This window comes from Tyto alba, unplaced genomic scaffold (genome assembly GCF_018691265.1).
Source record: "Tyto alba isolate M040663 unplaced genomic scaffold, T.alba_DEE_v4.0 Super-Scaffold_7, whole genome shotgun sequence".
In the NCBI taxonomy this organism is placed as follows: Eukaryota; Metazoa; Chordata; class Aves; order Strigiformes; family Tytonidae; genus Tyto; species Tyto alba.
Window position 1 is genome coordinate 18611467 of NW_024881328.1, and position 17734 is coordinate 18629200.

At 65.9% G+C, this 17734-nt stretch overlaps 1 protein-coding gene across 1 annotated transcript; it reads left to right on the forward strand.

Annotated features, from left to right (window-relative positions):
• Positions 1 to 4383: 4383 nt before the first annotated feature.
• DES (desmin) lies at positions 4384 to 10120 on the forward strand. The gene is made up of 9 exons (XM_032984768.2): positions 4384 to 5016; positions 6751 to 6811; positions 6990 to 7085; positions 7179 to 7340; positions 7432 to 7557; positions 8279 to 8499; positions 8634 to 8683; positions 8952 to 9034; positions 9160 to 10120. The coding sequence occupies exons 1-9, from the start codon at positions 4463 to 4465 to the stop codon at positions 9199 to 9201; spliced, it is 1395 nt and encodes a 464-aa protein (XP_032840659.1). The 5' UTR covers positions 4384 to 4462; the 3' UTR covers positions 9202 to 10120.
• Positions 10121 to 17734: the final 7614 nt, after the last annotated feature.

The following is a 17734-nucleotide window of genomic DNA, read 5'->3' on the forward strand; positions in this document are numbered from 1 at the left end:
AGAGATGGCCCAGGACAGGAGCCTGTAAACACAGCCAGAGCTCCAGGAAGTGCCACCTCCTTCTCTGGATGCCTGGCAGGCTGCCTGGACCCCCTCCTTGCCCGCTCTGCCAGGATGAGTGCAGGGGTGGCACCCATCGAGGTGGTCCCCCGCCTCCTATCCCGGCCCACGTGTCTGAGCATGAGAAAGTGAAATCACTGCCCAGGCATTGCTGGAGGCTGAGCGAATGGTCACCGTGCCTCGCATGAGCCACCAGTGATGCAGCGACGCAGCGGGTAACCGCTACCTCATCTCACTGGCATGAGTGATGCTACCGAGGCCTGTGGGAGGGCAAACAGGCACCCCAGCATCCTCATGGACCACGAGGGTGGCCAGTCAGCCCTACATCCACGTGGATCGTGAGGACAGCTGGGCACCCCCAGCATCCCCATGGCCACCGGGGCAGGTGAACTTCCCCATGGACCACGAGGGCAGGTGGACTTCCTCAGCTTGCCTCTGGGCTGTGGCAATGGGTGAACACCCCAGCATCCCCACGGATCGCAGGGCTAGCTGGAGATGAGTAATGGGGGCAGGTATATGCTTCGAGCATCTGCATGGACACAGAGGTAGCCTGGTCTCCTCCAGCATCTATATGGCCCAGCGGGCAACAGGTCACCCCCAGCATCCTTGTGGACCACAGGCAGCAACTCACCATGAGGACCTACATAGACCCAGGGGGAAGCAAACAAATACCCCCCAGCATGGTTATGGGGGGATAGCTGGACACCCCCAGCATCCACTCATGTCATGGGGGCACCCCCGGCAGCCCTGTGCCACTCAGAGACAGGCCATTGTCCCCAGCATCCCCATCACCTGGGGACACGGGGGTGGGGACTATGTGCCCATGCCTGAGCCCTGGGGTGGGCGAAGGCATGGGTGCAGCTGGGGTGAGCAGCGGGCTGGGGGCTGCAGCCTGCAGGGCACCCACCAGCTCCCGGGACCCCGACAGGCTGGGCTGGGCCGTGGTCCAGGTGGCGAAGGAGAACCATCTCCTATTTAGACAACAGCACGTGCCCTGGGTCCGTCAGCGCTGGGGAATGGGCCGCACGGTCCTTCCCTCTTAGGGTAAAGGCGCCTGGGAGACTCATGGCTGTAAAAGGAGCGGGATGGAGGGAGAAGGCCGGGGGCCAGGAGGGAGGGGGATGGACACCCTTGGCTGCTTCATTCCCATCCTTCTGCTCACCCCTGAGCCAGGGCCAGGCGCGAGGCGGGCGCGGGGGCCCCGGTGGCAGGGTACAGGGCTGACGAGTGGCCAGCACCCCGTTCCTGCATCCTGCCCAGCTCCAAGACCCGAGATGCCTGCAACCTGGGGAGGCTGCAGCCAGCTCCTCGGGCGGTTTAAATCCTGGGGGAGCAGTGGAGAGGGAGGGCCGGGGAGGAGGGGCGGCCGAGGGATGCAGCTGGCTTCGCTCACAGGGTTGTCATGACCGGAGGGAGTTGTTTAACATTCCAGCTCACGACGCCTTCCCGGCAGCAGCCTTGTCCCAGGGCTTGGCAGGAGCTGGGGCTGGGCCAGTGCCGGGGCTTGGGGGGGTCACTTCCCAGGCTCCGCTGGTCTGGGTCAGCCTGGCCTGGGATGAAGCCGCGGGGAGGCTGAATGGGACTGGACGGGACAGGAGGCACCCTTGCACTGCTGCTTTCTGCAGCCTCCTTGCTTTTCACGGCCCCTGGGGCTTTAGTGGGTGCAGAGTGCTTGGGGCCGTGTCCCTGGGATGGGACTCTGGCAGAGTCCCCATGTCCTGCTCCTCACCTCCCGCTTCCCGTGCTGCAGGGTCCCATATGCAGATGGGGCTTTCCTAAGAGGCTGTGGAAAGTCCAGGGCATCCGTCCACCCTCTGCCAGACACGGGGCCCCTGCCTGCACAGAGACATTCCGGAAGGCTGTCACAGCAGCCGAGGAAAGGCCACTTCTAACAGTTTGTCCTAGGGCAGAGTCAGGAAGATGCTCCTGGTTAACCCCTCTGAGCCGTTTCCCCTCCTAGCAGCGGTGCCCAAGAGTGTATTTCCTCTTTCTGGGGTACCCCAACCCTGCACCCCCCTGCTCTGTGGGATGGGGATGGGGACAAGGGCTCTCGAGGCCTGGGGTGGGTTGTGCATCGCCCTACCTGAAGCAGCAGGGCAGGGTGCTGAGCACTGCTGGACACACCACCCCTGGGGGGCCCATCCTCCCCACACCCCAGCTGGCGAGGCAGCGGGATGGGGTCACAGGAAGGAACCGCTGAACAGTACAGCTGGCACCCTGCTGGCCCAGACCCTTGGGGTCCCCCGTGCTGGTGTGGGCACCTGCCCCTCCGCACCCCAGCCAAGGGCTGGCATGCCACCCTGCCGGCAAGCACAGCAGGGCACACGTGCAGGGCTCAGGGATGTGCAGGGTGCGCTCGGAGCAGGGCCAGGAGGAGGAAGGATGCTGTCTATTTTTCCATCTTCTCTCCCCCACACACCCCACACGCCCCCCCCCCCCCCTTCCTTCCATCCTCCCCCCTGCGCTGGGATGAAACAACCCCATCTGGAAATACCTTCCCTTTTAAAGGCAGGCTCCTCCACGCAGTGTGCACCCTCCGGGAAGCTGCCGCATTACACTATATCTAGGGGGGCAGGAGGGGATCAGGGGATGGGGGGTTTTGGGGGGGCAGCCTGGATGCAGGGCATCAAGCCTCTGCCCACCTGCGTGACTGTGGGGCCCAGAGCTTTGCTGGCTCCCTGGGCGGCAGGGGGCTGGCGGGGAGTGGGCAGGAGTGCCTCTCAGAGCCAGGGCAGTTGAAGATGCTGCTGTGACCAAGCCCAAGCTTTTGCCGTGTCGATGCTGCCACGGGTGAGCCCTGGCACCCCTCGGCATCTGCTTTGCAGTTGTCATGGAGGGTCGGGAGGTGCAGGGCCCGGCAGGGCTGGGTGTTGCTCCTGCTGCTGAGTCACCCCGTGCCCGGTGACACGGCGGTCCCCTCCATCAGGGCCTCCAGGGACAGAGGCGCTGGGGCTGTGTCAGCCGATGTCGGCCAAAACAGCCCGGCTTTGGCAGGGCTGGAGATCACCAGGTGTGCCAGGGGGATCTGGGGAGGAGGGGGTGCTGACCAAGCAAGGGGCAACCCCCTGAGGGGATCCTCCAGCACAGCCCCCCCTCCCTCAGGATGTGTTCTTTACCTGGTAGGGGTTTGTGCATGACCCCGGGAGTCCCTGCCCTGGCCCCCAACCTGTCCAGGAGATGGGAAGCTGTGGTGGATGTCCTGGGTTACCCCCGGGGTATTCCCTATTCTGGGAAGGTTTGGGGAGTTGCACTGGGCTTTCTGCTCCCTAGCGTACTTCTGGGCCAAGGAGGAGGTTGAGGAGACAAGGCAGAGCCTGCACTGCCCTGGGATGACCTGGGGACTTTGTCCTGCTCTCAGGGTGACGGAGACCAGAGAAGGGCTGGGGCTACTCCAGGCAGGGTCCCCAACCAGCCGTGCTCTCCATGCACCTGGCACAAGAAGGGTTAACAGGTTCCCTCCCTCAGCTATAAATATGTCCCACGCCCCACGCGTATGAGCTCGGGAGGCTATTTTGGTTGGGTGCCTGCTGCTTCAGGAATGTGCCGGAGAGAGGACCTGGGGGGTGACATCACCGGGGGTGGGTCCCCAGCACCTGCTCAGGGTCACTCAGCAGCACCCCGAAAGCGCCCAGCCCCAGGCCAGTGCTCAGGCCCCCATATCAGAAAGGGAGGTTTGAGTGGTGGGTCAGCACAAGCACATGCAGGGCAGAGGTTCCCCCCACTTCACCCCCTCCCCAGGACGGTCCCTTGCCCCCTTTCTGGGGTGGGGGGCGTCTGGATTCTGGCCCCACAAGGAGACCTGAGCTGTGGGGCAGGTCAGGACATCATCAGGGGCATTTTGGGGTGCTCAAGCCCAATTTGGGGTTCGTGGCTACGGGACATGGGGGTCTGGTTCAAGGGGGTCAAGGGATGGTGTGAAGGGCTGAGTCTCCTTCTTTCCCTCCTGGTGTCAGCCCAGGCTGTCTGTTTGTCCGGGCCCCCCCGTGGGTGACACTGCACCCCAATGGGGGTCTGGGCAGTGCTGGGGGGGCTCACCGCTAGCCCGCCCCACTTCTTCTCCTCCCACCCCCAGGGACGGGGCAGTGTAGTGGGGGCTGGAGGGGAGGCTGAGACACCAGCAGGGTCTGGGGGGCGCCTGGGGGTCCATGGGCATTGTTGTCGCCTGCCTGGGGGTCCGTGGCCCGGCAGGTGAGGGGCAGTAGGCGGGGGCTGGCGGCCTTGTCATCCCCCCCCCGCCGCAGCAGCATCCCCCAGCTGCCCGGCAGCAGGAGGGGCGGGTGATGTCAGCAGGATACAAATAGCGGCGGCGCGGGTCCCCTCCCGAAGCCTCGCCGAGCTGCCGGCCGCTCGCCAGCCCCGCCGCCTGCTCCCTGCTCCAGCCTCGCCGCCCCACGCCGCCGCCATGAGCCAGTCCTACTCCTCCAGCCAGCGGGTCTCATCCTACCGCCGCACCTTCGGCGGTGCCTCCCCCGTCTTCTCCCGTACCTCCTTTGGGGGCAAGGGCAGCAGTGGCAGCTCCGTCACCTCCCGTGTCTACCAGGTGTCCCGCTCCTCTGCCGTCCCCAGCCTGTCCAGCTTCCGCGCCACCCGTGTGACGCCCCTGCGCTCCTACCAAAGTGCCTACCAAGGTGCCGGCGAGCTGCTGGACTTCAGCCTGGCCGATGCCATGAACCAGGAGTTCCTCCAGACCCGCACCAACGAGAAGGTGGAGCTGCAGGAGCTCAATGACCGCTTCGCCAACTACATCGAGAAGGTGCGCTTCTTGGAGCAGCAGAACGCCCTCATGGTGGCCGAGGTGAACCGCCTGCGGGGCAAGGAGCCCACCCGCGTGGCCGAGATGTACGAGGAGGAGCTGCGGGAGCTCCGGCGCCAGGTGGATCTGCTCACCAGCCAGAGGGCTCGTGTCGAGGTTGAGCGCGACAACCTGCTCGATGACTTGCAGAAGATCAAGCAGAGGTGAGGAGAGGCCACAGCATGTCCCTGTGGGCATCCATCCCTAGGGATGGGTGGTGGCAGGGATCGCCCTGGCAGCCCCCTTGGGTGCTCACTGCCGTCCTTGTGCCCCGTGCTCAGAGCTCATCATGGGCCCACTACTCTGTCCCCCTCTCCCCATCTCCTGGGGTGGGAGAGCACCCCGGCTGCGCCTCTCACTGGCTGCACCCGCCTACCGGGCACTTTGCAGGGTGCTAGGTCCTGGTACGGTGGCTGTGAGTTTTAGGGGAGAGCAGGGCACCTGTGACCCTCTACACCCGTACTGGGTGCTGCCCAAGCCACGGCGTGGGGCGGGTGGGTGGGGAGCTGGCCCAGCGTCATGGGACAGGGTGAGAGAGATGCCCACAGCCTGGGCGTCTCAGCAGGGCACTCCGACGGCCGCTGCCAGCCCTCGCCAGGTGCCCGGGCAGCACGCAGAGAGCAGGGTGGCTCAGGCAGCAGGGGTGCTCCCCTTCACCCCCGTTGCAGTGGGGCTGAGGCTGGACTGTGATGCCACGGGACCTCCGGATCTGGGGGATCAGACTGGCCCACCCCAGGGCCCCCATCCCTGCTCACCCTCGGGAGAGCTGGCGAGCCCATGGGCGAGCTGAGCCCTGCGGGACAGACAGACAGATGGAACCAGCCAGGAAGGAGGAAACGAGGGGGAGAATGGCCGGTGGGGGGGTACTCCACCAGCTCCGGATGCGAAGGAGGGAGGGGAGGAAGTGGCCACACTTCTGCAGGCCAGGGATACTCCAGGCCTGCCGTGGGTGCCCCAGGAGCTGTGGGGATTCCCCAAGGATGCCACGGATGTGGGTAGTGCTGGGGAGGGGGCTGGGGCCCGGCAGGAATAGCCACAAGGGTGGCCAGGCTGAGTGACCCCCCAAGGACTGACCAGCATGGGGCAACCGGCAGCAGGGGTGGATGTTCAGAGGGAGCTGCTTGTTTTGATGTGGGTCTGCACCTGCTCTCCTGGCGCCTGTGCCCTGGGGACACCAAGTCCTCATCTCCTGGGGGTGACACAGCCTGCTGCCTCCCCCCACAACCCCAGCCCCTTCCCCAGGCGGCCAGCGCTGGGGTCCTGGTGAGGCAAAGCCCCTGATGCTGGGGGGCTGGGGGTCGTGGCATGGAGGATCTCTCAGTGTCAGGGGAGGAGCAGGTCTCAGAACAAATGGGTGTCAAGTTCCTGCCACCCTGTGTGCCAGCACCACCCGGGGCACCTCCGCCTCCTCCCCGTTGCCTTCCTCCTGACCGGCACTGCCCCCTCCCCTGGCACAGCCTGGCTCTGCAGTCCTGACCTTGGGCTCGCACCCCAGGGGTCCTCGCTCCGTACCCCTGTCCCACAGCATTACTGAGACCCGCTTGTCCTCCTGCTCTCCCTGGGACGGCTCAGCTGTGGCCATCCTTTGGGCCACCCGTGCCGAGTCGTGCACCCTGTCCCCCCGGCTGCCGGCCACTCTCCCCTATAAGGGCCGGGGCAGTGCGCGTGGCACCGAGCTGACCTCATGCCTTTGTGCTCTCTCCGGCGTTGACTATAATAGGGAATGGGAGGAAAAGCCCCTGGCCCCCCGCCAGCCCTCCTGCTGCCTGCCGGGAATGCAGGACAATCCGCTGTCTTCCCACTGGGCCTTGCTGGGCTCAGGGACAGCTTGGGGGGACATAGCCACTGGGGGATGGGGCTTCCCTCGGGGCCCCCTAACCTCCCCTCTCTGCCCACAGGCTGCAAGAGGAGATCCAGCTGAAGGAGGAGGCTGAGAACAACTTGGCTGCTTTCAGAGCTGTGAGTACTTGTCTCCCCCATGCAGCGTGAGACCCCTGCCTCCCCCTCCCACCCCCATTCCCCCCTGACAGCCTGGCCCCAGCACCAGGGCATGGCCCTGGGCACAGCTTCGCACTTTCCAGCCCTGGTGTTCTCCTCCTACCCCCCCCGACTACCTCTGACTCCCTGTCCCCCCCAGGACGTGGACGCAGCCACGCTGGCACGCATCGACCTGGAAAGACGCATTGAGTCCCTGCAGGAGGAGATTGCCTTCCTCAAGAAAGTGCACGAAGAGGTATGTCAGGGGCGACCCCCTTTCCCACGGGCACCCGTGGGGTCAGGGGACGGAGCGGGTGCCCCTGAGATGTCACTTTGTCGTCCCCCCCAGGAAATCCGGGAGCTGCAGGCTCAGCTGCAGGAGCAACACATCCAGGTGGAGATGGACATCTCCAAGCCCGACCTGACGGCTGCGCTGCGGGACATCCGCGCTCAGTACGAGAGCATCGCTGCCAAGAACATCTCCGAGGCCGAGGAGTGGTACAAGTCCAAGGTGTGGGAGGTGGTGGGCTCCAGGCTGGCCCTGGCGTGGGGGGTCCTGGCCATCCCAGTGGCTGTGCCCGCTGACTCTGGTCTCTCCCCAGGTGTCTGACCTGACACAGGCAGCCAACAAGAACAACGATGCACTGAGGCAGGCAAAACAGGAGATGATGGAGTACCGGCACCAGATCCAGTCCTACACCTGTGAGATCGATGCCCTCAAGGGCACGGTGAGCTGTGGGCAGTGTCAGGGAGACTCCCAGCTTCCCTGCAGGGACCTGCTGCTCCAGGGCTGATCAGGGACCTCTGGGATATCTCTGGGATAGGGGGCTCTTCTGAGCTCTCTGAGTTGCTGCCATGGGGGAACTCATACCCCAAATCTAGGCTGCACCTCCCCCCCTGTCACACTGGGCCTCCATGAGATGTTTTCGCAGAGCCCCGGGGTCAAGACGCAGGCTGCAAAAGGTGTCCCAGCCTGGGAGGCTCCAGGCAGGCGGGCACAAGGCTCGGGGTGTCTGGTTGCAGGCTAGGAAGGTGGTTACAAACAAACAGGGCACAACAGTCCTTCTCTGACACAGTCACAGTCACAGGAGCCAGCCAGCAGCCACTGGTTAGTTGGCAGTGCCATCCCCGGGCACCCGTCCGGTGCTCCCACACCTCTCCATGCCCTCCCACCAGAGTAGGGAGGTTTTGCTGGGGGGGCCTGGGCACCCAGGCACAGTGTGCCGAGGTTGTCTGGCACCTGCCCAGTTTGCCCCAGTGCTGGGCAGACAGAGGGTGATGGCCACCCATCACAGTCCCACGTCAGCTGGACCCAGCCCAGGGCTGACCATGGCTCTCCCCAGGTCCCTGGCTCTCCCCTAGGACTCCCCCAGCAACCCCAGCTCCCACCCCAGGTGATCCCTGGCCCCTCTGGGTCCTCCCCCTCCCTGAGCCCCCTTGTGCCCCCAGAACGACTCGCTGATGCGCCAGATGCGGGAGATGGAGGAGCGCTTCGCGGGGGAGGCCGGCGGGTACCAGGACACCATTGCCCGGCTGGAGGAGGAGATCCGGCACCTGAAGGATGAGATGGCCCGGCACCTGCGTGAGTACCAGGACCTGCTCAACGTCAAGATGGCCCTGGACGTGGAGATCGCCACATACCGCAAGCTGCTGGAGGGCGAGGAGAACCGGTGAGCGGTGGGGATGCAGGACAAGGTGGGGGGGACGAGCAGGGTCAGCTGATCTTTTGGGGTCCCCCCCTGTGAACAGCCACCCAAGGACTGGGGCTGGCTGGCGCTGAGCTCTCCTCTCTGTGTCCCCGCAGGATCAGCATCCCCATGCACCAGACCTTTGCTTCCGCACTCAATTTCCGAGGTGAGCATCACCCTGTGAGGAAGGGGACCTGGGACGAGTCCCTGGGGGTCCCCAATGCAGGGGCAAATCTCCATCCTGGGGGGCTGCAACCAGGCTGGCAGATTGGGGACCCCCAGGTGCCACATAGTGGACTGGTGTGGAGGCACTCAGTTGGGTGTTGCCGTGAGCTGGGGGGGGGTCGGGGGTTCAGCCAGAGCTCCTGAAGTCCCCCAGTGACCCCAGCCCCGCGTCCTCGTGGTGCCATCCCCTATGTCCTCCCGCCCCACAGAGACCAGCCCAGAGCAGCGCGGCTCCGAGGTGCACACCAAAAAGACCGTGATGATCAAAACCATTGAAACCCGCGACGGGGAGGTGAGCACAGGCTGGCACTGGGGGTGTGTTGGGGAGGTGGTGGGGGCTGAGGATGGTGCCTGTGCCCGTGCTCGGGGCTCCGGTGCTGACACGACACGGCATCTCACGGTGCCTCTCTCCCGCAGGTGGTGAGCGAGGCGACCCAGCAGCAGCATGAAGTGCTGTAGAGGACGTTGCTCCGGCAGCCCAATGGCACCTTCCGTCCCTGCCTCCATCCTGTCGCCAAGCCCCCCTCTTGCCCCCCACCTCGCCCCCCTGGTGGCTCCCCCGGCACTGTCCCAGGGGTCCCCCCCAGTGCAGCCGCCTCCAGGGCCCCTCGCGCCCCCAGGGCTCTCTCCTTTGGCTTCAAAAGGCTTGCTCTGCTTTCGCAGCTTTGCAGCGGCAACGCCAGTGTCAGGATCAGGCCCGGGCCGGGGGTGGGGGGGTGGCAGGGGGGAGGGAGGGAGGGGACAGGCAGGAGGGGGCTGTGGGGAGCAGGTGGTGGCCTGGGCCAGGTCCCCGGAGAGCCGGATGGTTCCAGCAGCGGGTTCTGGATCCCCTCGCAACCCCCTCCCTGCACCGGGCGTGGGCTTGGGGTTTGTCCTGCAGGATCGGGGACCCGTCCCCCCGCGCCGGCACCGCTGGCCTCCCCGGAGCTGGCACTTCTCTGGGCGCATGGTGGCGTTGCCGAGGATGGGGAGAAGCGGGGTCTGGGCCGAGGCCCCTGTTCTCCACCTGGCTCAGAGCCAGGGTGCTCCTAACATGCATCCCTGCCCCGGCCCCGGGGGGGGCTCTGGCCCCTGCGCTCCCCCGAGCCCGAGAGGCAGCCCCGTGGGGCAGAGGAGGGAAGCGCCCACCCCCCGCATCGCGGGGACCCCCAGAAGCAGGAGGCTGTGTGGGACCAGGCTCGTGAGCTGAGAGGGTACCCGTAGGTGGTCACAGGAGAGAGGAGGAGTGAGTGAGTGGGAGAGAGGGGGGAGAGAAGGACAGGAGCCGGAGAGAGGCCCGGGGGCCAGGGCAGGCGGCCCCACCCCTCGCCCCACTGCACCCCCACCCCACCGCGTCTACGTGACTCTTCAGACGGCTGAAATAAACAGCGGAGCATCACCCCTTCCTCCCGGTGCATCTCTGGGGCAGGGATGGGAGGGGGGTGGTGGGGAGGTGACACCTTGGGGTGGGGGTGGGGTCACTGCACAGGCCCCCGGGGCTGGGCTGGAGTGGATGGGGTGTCCAGCATCCCCCTGAGCCATCTGTTTGCTAGGCTGCTGGTCTCCTCAAAACGTCTGAAGGTGCCCCCAGAGCATTTTGTTGCCTATGGAGATGCGTTTCCCCACTGGGGGGGGGGGGGGGAGCCCTGTTGGGACTGGGGGCTGTGGCAGCCAGCCAAGCCCTGAGCAGGTTTGGAGGGGCTCTGGATGACCATGCCTGTCCCTGCCATACACCCAAGGTCCCACGCTGTGTCCCAGTGACTCTCAGCCCCACAGCTGCCCCTTTTCTGCCCTTACCCAGGCCAACCCTGCCCCAGACCCATACCTGACTGGGACCCCTCCAAGCCCCCACCACTGCCAGCAACCTGCAAGCAGGGCCCAACTCATCCCAGATCTAACTCCCCCACAGCACTCCACTGTCATCAGCCCCACCACCCCCTGTATGTCCCCAGCCCAGGCTCAGCCTCCAGCCTCAGCCTGTCCCCTACTCCTTCTCCCCTCCAACAGGCCCATGGTCAGGGTCTGGGGGTCTTGGCTTCAGCTCCTCCTCAGAGATGGGGGATGCAGCAGGAGAACCCAGGGTCGAACATCCCACGGGGGCAAGAGATTCAGGGTTGCTGTGCCCCAAGAGGCGTCAGGGGGTTCACCAACCCTTCCCCCGACCCCGGCCAGGCAGCAGAACCCCGGGAGGGATGTGGGCTTGGCAGGGGTACAGTTTTAGGGACAAGGCAGGCTTTGCTGCCAGTGGTGGGGACAAGTCTGGGGGGTTCCTGATGGAGAGACCAGCGTGGTGTACCCCAGTTTTGGCTGCGGGGCCAGCCAGTGCTGGGGGGTGAGGGGGAAGGTTTTGGATCCCAAGGCCTATCTCCAGCAGGTGGCCCTGTGACATCGAGGACGGTCCCCAGAGCTGTCCTGGGGAGGGATGACACCTCCCTCCTTGCCTGGCCCAGGCTGGCTGGGCCAGGGCTCTGCCCCTGGGGCTGGGGGGGACAGGCAGGAGACAGAGCAGCCCTTTTCCCTCCGTCAGCGAAGAGCCCCCCAAATCTCTCGCCAGCTTCTCCTCCAGCCCCCAGAGCCCCTGGGGCTCGCTCGGCTGCTCTGCAGCTGGGTTGTGGCTGTAGCAGGGCATCCCCCTCCAGTGTGCCCCAGCCACCCAAACCAGGGGGCACCTTGGCATCTTCCCTGCACCCGTGATGCCCCTCTGACGCCGGTGCCTCTCAGCTGGTGGCAACGGGCTGTGCCAAAGCTGGCGGGGCTGGGCTGCAGCTGGGAAGCAGCGTGCCTTGTCGCTCGCATCCTGCTCTCCCAGATTTACAGCCCGCGGCGAGGGCGGCCGGGGCCAGGTGCCGAGACGTGTGCCACCGCGCCAGGAGCCGGGGAAGCCCTGCCTTACCCGGGGGTGGCGAGGCACCGCGTGGCACAGGCAGCCCCTGATCCCTCGCTGCCTGGAGCGCAGCGTGTAGGAGCTGTCATGGGGCATCCCAGACCTGCGCAGTGGGGTGCTCCTGTTCCAAGCAGGGCTTGAATGGGGGGGCTGGCCGAGACCCACACTGCCCAGGGAAGTGAGGCAGGGGCTCAGTGAGAGAAATGGAGGTTTGTTGTGTTTGCAGCCTCCTGGCAAGATGGATTTGGGGTGAGCAAGGATGCAGGGATCCCCACCTCTGCTGCCTGCTGGGTTTGGGGCAAAGGGGCCCCGTGGGGCTGGCTCCTGCCTGGGGTCTCGCGTTGCAGGAAGCATGACAGTGTCCTTTCCCTCCACATGCCACCAGGGTCTCTCTGTCCCGATCCGGTGACACCGCCGGAGAAGGGGAAGGGGGGGAGGAAGGCTGGATCCCTCCCGAGCCTCACTGCTAATATGGAAAGGCGCTGGCCCCTTTCTATCTTTGCAAGCGGAGCTGGGCTGCAGGGCCGGGGCGGCGGGTGCAGAGAGGGGGAGCCCGGCCAAGGAATGTGACATATCAGAGGCAGCTGCCACTTCAGGAGAGGGGGCAGAGGGAGCGCAGCTCGCCGGGGGCCGCGCGGGACGGGACGGGCGAGGGGGGGGACGCCACGGCCCCGGAGCTGGGACAGCTCAGCGAGCAGCCGGCACCCGTGGGGATCACACCCAGGCCGGCGGAGGAGCAGGTGCCGAGGCGCTGGGCGGGCTCGGGGTCTCAGCGGAACATGGGGTGTGGGTGCTGCGCTTCACCGGGTGCTCGGTGAGCGGCGGCTCGGCGAGCAGGAACCCGAGTGCCTGCCTAAAAATAGCCCCTCGCTTGCCCACGGCGCTGCGACCTTCGGGGCTGCAGCTGGCGGGGGGGAGGCACCGAACCGGACGGCACCTGGACCGGGGGGCTGCCTCTGCCCCGGCACCCCTGGCAGGCACCCAGCACCCCCAGGCCACAGGCAGGAGGAGAAGAGGGGCACGGCGCTGCCGGCTCGAGGCGGCGGGGGTCTCGGGCGTGGGCAGGGGAGCTGTAGACCATGCATCGAGCACAGGGACGTGGCGACATGAGTAGGGCCAGTGGGGAGCCCCGGGCAGCCCCGCCGAGCCCCGGCATCCCCCCGAAGCGCGCCAAGGTCACGGCGGAGCCAGGGACGCCTGAGGAGGGCCCGGCTCGCCTGGCGGCACCATTTTTTGTGCGGAAACTGAAGAACGCGGCGATCGGCACCGGCTGCGACATCCGGCTGCGGGTGGTGGTGGTGGGCAACCCGCGGCCCAGCCTCCGCTGGTACCGAAACGAGGAGCTGCTGGCCCCACGCGGGGAGGAGTACGGCACCCTCTGGATCCGGGACAGCAAGAAGGAGGATGCTGGCGTGTACACCTGCGTGGCCGAGAACGAGCGGGGAGAGGCCATGACCAGCGCCGTGCTGGCCATCATTGACATGGAAGGTAAGGGCGGCGCGGCCGCCGGCGCGGCTGTGCCGGCACAGCCGTGGGCACGGGTTTGCTGAGGTTGGCAGCGGTGCTTTGCCGGCTCCCGCTGCAGTGCGTGCCCAGGGCCAGCCGGGGCTGGGCTTTGCTGCGGGCTGGGGTGCCCGATGCCGGCGGCACCGGGGCGGCTCTCCGGCCTGGGGCGAGCATGTGGCTGCGGTACCCGCTGCCAGGCCAGGCAGGGTGCCAGGGCTGGGCACGGAGGTGTTGGGAGCATGTGATGCCAGGCCTGCTCGGGGCAGGAGGAGAGAGAGAGATGCAGCTCCGGTGCAGGGCACCAGTGGTGCCACCCTCCGCAACCACCGACAGGGTCCCCGCTACCCCCCGGTGCCCCTGCACAAGCCACCCCCGTGTACCGGCTGCCCGTGGCACCACCATCACGGCTGTACCAGGCACTGGGGCTGCACTGGGAGAACTGGGACCCTCGGGGAGTTTTTGGGGGGCGGGGGGGAGGAGCTTAACACCGCAGGAGGTGGGGCTGTCGAGTGGGTGGAGCCTGTGCCGCACAGTGGGCGGAGCCTGATGGCTAATTAGCAGGGGTGGAGACAGCTTTTGCTGGCCCCTTGGAGCCCTATAGCAGTCTCTCTGCTCATCGCCCCTGGGCGCAGCAGCTGTACGTGCTCTTTTGGGGCACAGGGAGTGCAAGGGGGCTGCTGTGGGTGGGCCTCATCCTGCACAGGGTCCAGGCAGGTTTGGGACTCATCCGTCTCAGCCCCAGCATGGATGCCACCTCCTTGGGGCATTGCAGACCCGGGTATCGGGGAGCGTGTGGTGCTGGCCGGTGGCACCGCTGTGAGATGCAAGCTGTGCCATCTGCGTGGGGACAGCGAGGGCAAGGACTGAGGGAGGCGGTGCTGAGCCAAGGGCTTTGCAGCACAGGAGGTGTGCTGGAGATGCTGTACCTTGAGGGGGGTGCAGAAGAAACCTTCGCAGTGCTGAACAGGAGCAGCGGAGGAAGAGGAGGAGTTGCTCTGTGTGAGCTGGGAGGCTGGAGGAGTAGAGTTTGGAGGATGGAGGGAGGTGTATGTGCTGCTCATGGGCCTGGGGGCGGAGAGGAGGAGCAGGGGTCCTGCCCTGCAGTAGGTCTGCGCTGCGTCACTGTGCATCACATCTTTGGGGACCGTGGTGGCACCGTGCAGTCAGGATGCACGATGCTGTGTGTGAAGACAGTGGGATATGTGCATAGCCCCACGGGGCAGGAGCAGCTGAGGGTCTGAGGCAGGGCGTGCGCACGTTTGTGTGTGTTCACCCTGTTCTCACACCCCGGTGTGCAGCTGCACCTCTCCACGGTGCCGCCGGCCCGGGCCCCCCGCCTCTGCCCAGCGCCGCGGCACCACCTGATTTCCCCAGGTGCCCGTTCCCGTTGTGCTGACGCACTCGTCCCTGCTCCCGATTCCCAGCCACGGGCCCTCGCTACTGCCTTTCTGGAGCATCCGAGGGATGGATGGAACAGCCAGGATTGCTTAATGCTCAGGGTGAATGTCACCCTGTCCTGGGCGCTTGGCTGTGGGTGCACCGCCATTGAGCAAACAGTCACCCAAAAAGCAGGCCCCAGGGCAGAGACACCTCGGGAGCCACCCAGGCGCCGGGGCACTGGGCTGGGCAAGGAGTGTGGCAGCCCCAGTGTCGCTTTGCCCCTGCCCCAGGGCAAAATGGTCTCTGCGTTGTGCTTCATCAGTGCACAGGGAGCAGCCTGCCCTGCCGGGTGCTGGAGAGGGGTGGTGCTGTGGAGGTGATGGGATGTGGTGGTGGGGGGTCCATCCCAGCCCCATTGCAGGGTGCTGGCGCTCAGCGTGTTGTTCTCCTGAGGCCATTTTCTCCGTGCTGGCAGCTGAGTGATGAGACGGGTCATCGTGTGAAATGGAGGAGCCATGCCACCACTCTGCACCCGCCTGCCCTGACGCCCTGCCAGGACGTGTGCCGTGGCTCACCAGCTTCGGGCACGGAGGCCTCGGCTGCTCAGGAGCTCCCACGCTCCCTGCCGAGATGCAGCTCTCCGGGGACTGTGGAAGTTCCACCGGTGGCCGCACCATCCCTGTGCCGGGCAGGGAGACCCCGTCCTTGTTCCCTGGGGAGCCCCGTGAGCCAGGTCGTCAGCCAGTTATGGGCAAAGGGGGATGTGTGCGAGGTCCCCAGGCAGGATGAGGTCTTTCTCTGGGCTCAGAGTCCCAGGTCCCCCTGTATTGGGGTGCCCTTGCTCTGTTTGCCTCTGATGGGTTGTAGTCTCCAGTGGGCACAGAGCCTGGTCCTTCACCACCAGCGCATGGGCCGGGCTGCAGCTCTCTGTGGGGCCAGCGTCGGCTCTCCCCAAGGTGTCTCAGGTCACACTGCTGGTGGTGTGGGGGGGATCTGTGCTGCCCAGCTCCGTGCTGGGCCCCGGCAGCTCCTCCTGTACCAGCTCAGCATTCCCCCTTGCTCGCACAAGCCCGATTTAGCTCCTCTAATCCCTTGCCCTGAATCTGTCGCTCCACCCCACTAATGATTTTCTGCTGCTCTTCTCCCAGGTTCCCCAAGTGCGTCAGTGCCCGGCGTGGGGAGCACACGCGTGGGGCTGGCTGGGCAGCCGAGTGCAGAGGCTCCCGGGGGCACACGATCCCCATCGTGTCACACCATCCCCACTGTCACACCGCTCTGACCCTCTCCGGGCAGCAGATTCTCCCTCATGCTCCGGTTCCACAGGTGCAGGTGGGGTGTGTTGAACCTTCTCACACCAGCACCAGGCTGGTCCAGGGACTTCCCTAGGTCCACTCAGGGACCCTCCAGACCCTTCCCCACCATGGCTCCATCGCCCCTACTCTTGCTAAAGCCTGTATCACCTCTCAGCTGCATCTCCTGAATTTTTTCCCCATAAACTGGATTAAGTCACCTCTCAAGAACCTGAGCTAATCTCCTTCTAGAGCCCAGCCCTCCCTCGCTGTGCCAGCACTGCCTGATCCTCCCCACCAAGGCTGCCTCGTGTTTCAAGGTTGGATGTGTCCGTCTTGGGCTCTGAGCGCAGGGTCTTGCTCCACTTTCCTCCACCTGCACTCAGCAATCAAACCGCCTTGGAACCCTTCCTCTGCCCAGGGAACAGCCTGCACCCGCCTGGATTTGGGGGCAGGGAAGGGGGCAGGATCTGCCTGTGCGCAGCGGCCCTGCATGGCCCCTTCCAGTCCAGCCCAGAGATACAGTGGGGCAGCGTGGGCATGCTTTTGCAGCCGGTGGTGCGTGGCGATGGCAATGGCACTCCTGTGGGGATGGCTGCGCTGACAGTGTCCCCCGTGGCTCAGCACCTCTGGCCATTTATCTCAGCGTCTAATTTTAGTCCCTTACTTTGCAAACACTGTGCCCATGTTTAATGCTGACTGCACCTTCCCTCTGGAACCCCTGCCAGCCCTGCTCAGGGACTGAATGGGACTTAAAGCTTCCCTTTGCCATCTCCTCCCTCCCGTGGGACTCTCTGGGGCTGTCTCACTTTCCTCTGGCTGTCCCCCCCAGCCCCAGGGCACAGCAGCGTCTTGGAGAAGCCCAGGCTGCCATGCCCCACCGTGAGGTGGGCACCATGCTGGGCTGTGCCGGCGCAGGGGCTGCCTCTGCAGAGCTGCTAGGCTGATGCCACCCCGGGTGCTGGTCTCAAACAGCGCAGGGACAGGTCCCCGGGGATGGGCAGTGCAGGGGGGACAGGATCTGGCCCTCGGGATGCCCGCAGGTGGTGGGGTCGGCAAGTGGGTTGGGGCTGTGCCCGCTCCCTGGCCTCAGAGGTGGCGCCTGGGCCAGCCCACGGGAGACCCTGGCTCCCAGCTCTGCCCCCAGCCACCTGGGCGGGGGGCTGGCGTGGTGGCCACGGGTGCAGGGTCCCCATCCCGGGGGGGGGGGGGGGCTGCGGACCGGGGGGCTGCTCCCCTGCGAGCGGAGCGGCGGGTGCAGCTGTCCAGTCAGTCACCTCCCCCCCTGCCCTCTCGCCCGCTGCCGGGGGGTTATTTTTGCTGAGGAATGTGCCGTCCCCTCAGATTCTGGCGGGCTGCAGGGCTTGTGTTACAGGCGAGAGGCAGAGACCTGGGCCTGGGGGTGGGTAAATATAGCACCGCCGCTCGGGGCTGCGTGATGGGGCGAGGGCCTCTTCTTCCTCCCAGGGCTGCCAAGCGCTCCCTGTGCCCCTCCTGCCTCCTGACACCAGGTTGCTGGCTTGTGCCCTGGCACGGTGGCACTGGGAAGGGGCTAGCTGCTTCTACCCTGCTGCCTGCGCTCTTGCCTGCTTCCCCCCCCCGCCCTCCGCATGCAGCCCCTCACCCCCAGGCAGGGGGGATGCCAGGAGCCAGGCTGGCAAGGCTGGCACGAAATGTCTCCTGCCATCCCACTCCGTGCCCAGGCACCCGGAGCCAAGGTCACATTGCCGTCCCGTGTCCCCGCGTCCTCTGCCTGCAGCGGGCATCGTGTGCTCGGGCATCCTTCTAGCAGCAGCAAGGGGAGGTGATGCTGGGGAAGGCACCTGGGGTGTCCCTAGCCCTGGGGAGAGGAGTCACAACAGAGCATTGCTCTTCTCCAGGGCCAGAAAGCCACTGTGGTGCTGCCCTGCCCCGTGACAAGGGCCATCCAGCTGCATTTTTTGCCCCCTGGGGA

Excerpts from the sequence above, each read along its gene's own strand:
- DES (XM_032984768.2), top strand. The coding sequence starts at position 4,463 with ATGAGCCAGTCCTACTCCTCCAGCCAGCGGGTCTCATCCTACCGCCGC. Across the intron at positions 6,812-6,989 it reads ACTTGGCTGCTTTCAGAGCT|GACGTGGACGCAGCCACGCT; the intron begins GTGAGTACTTGT and ends TGTCCCCCCCAG. Across the intron at positions 8,684-8,951 it reads TTCCGCACTCAATTTCCGAG|AGACCAGCCCAGAGCAGCGC; the intron begins GTGAGCATCACC and ends CCCGCCCCACAG.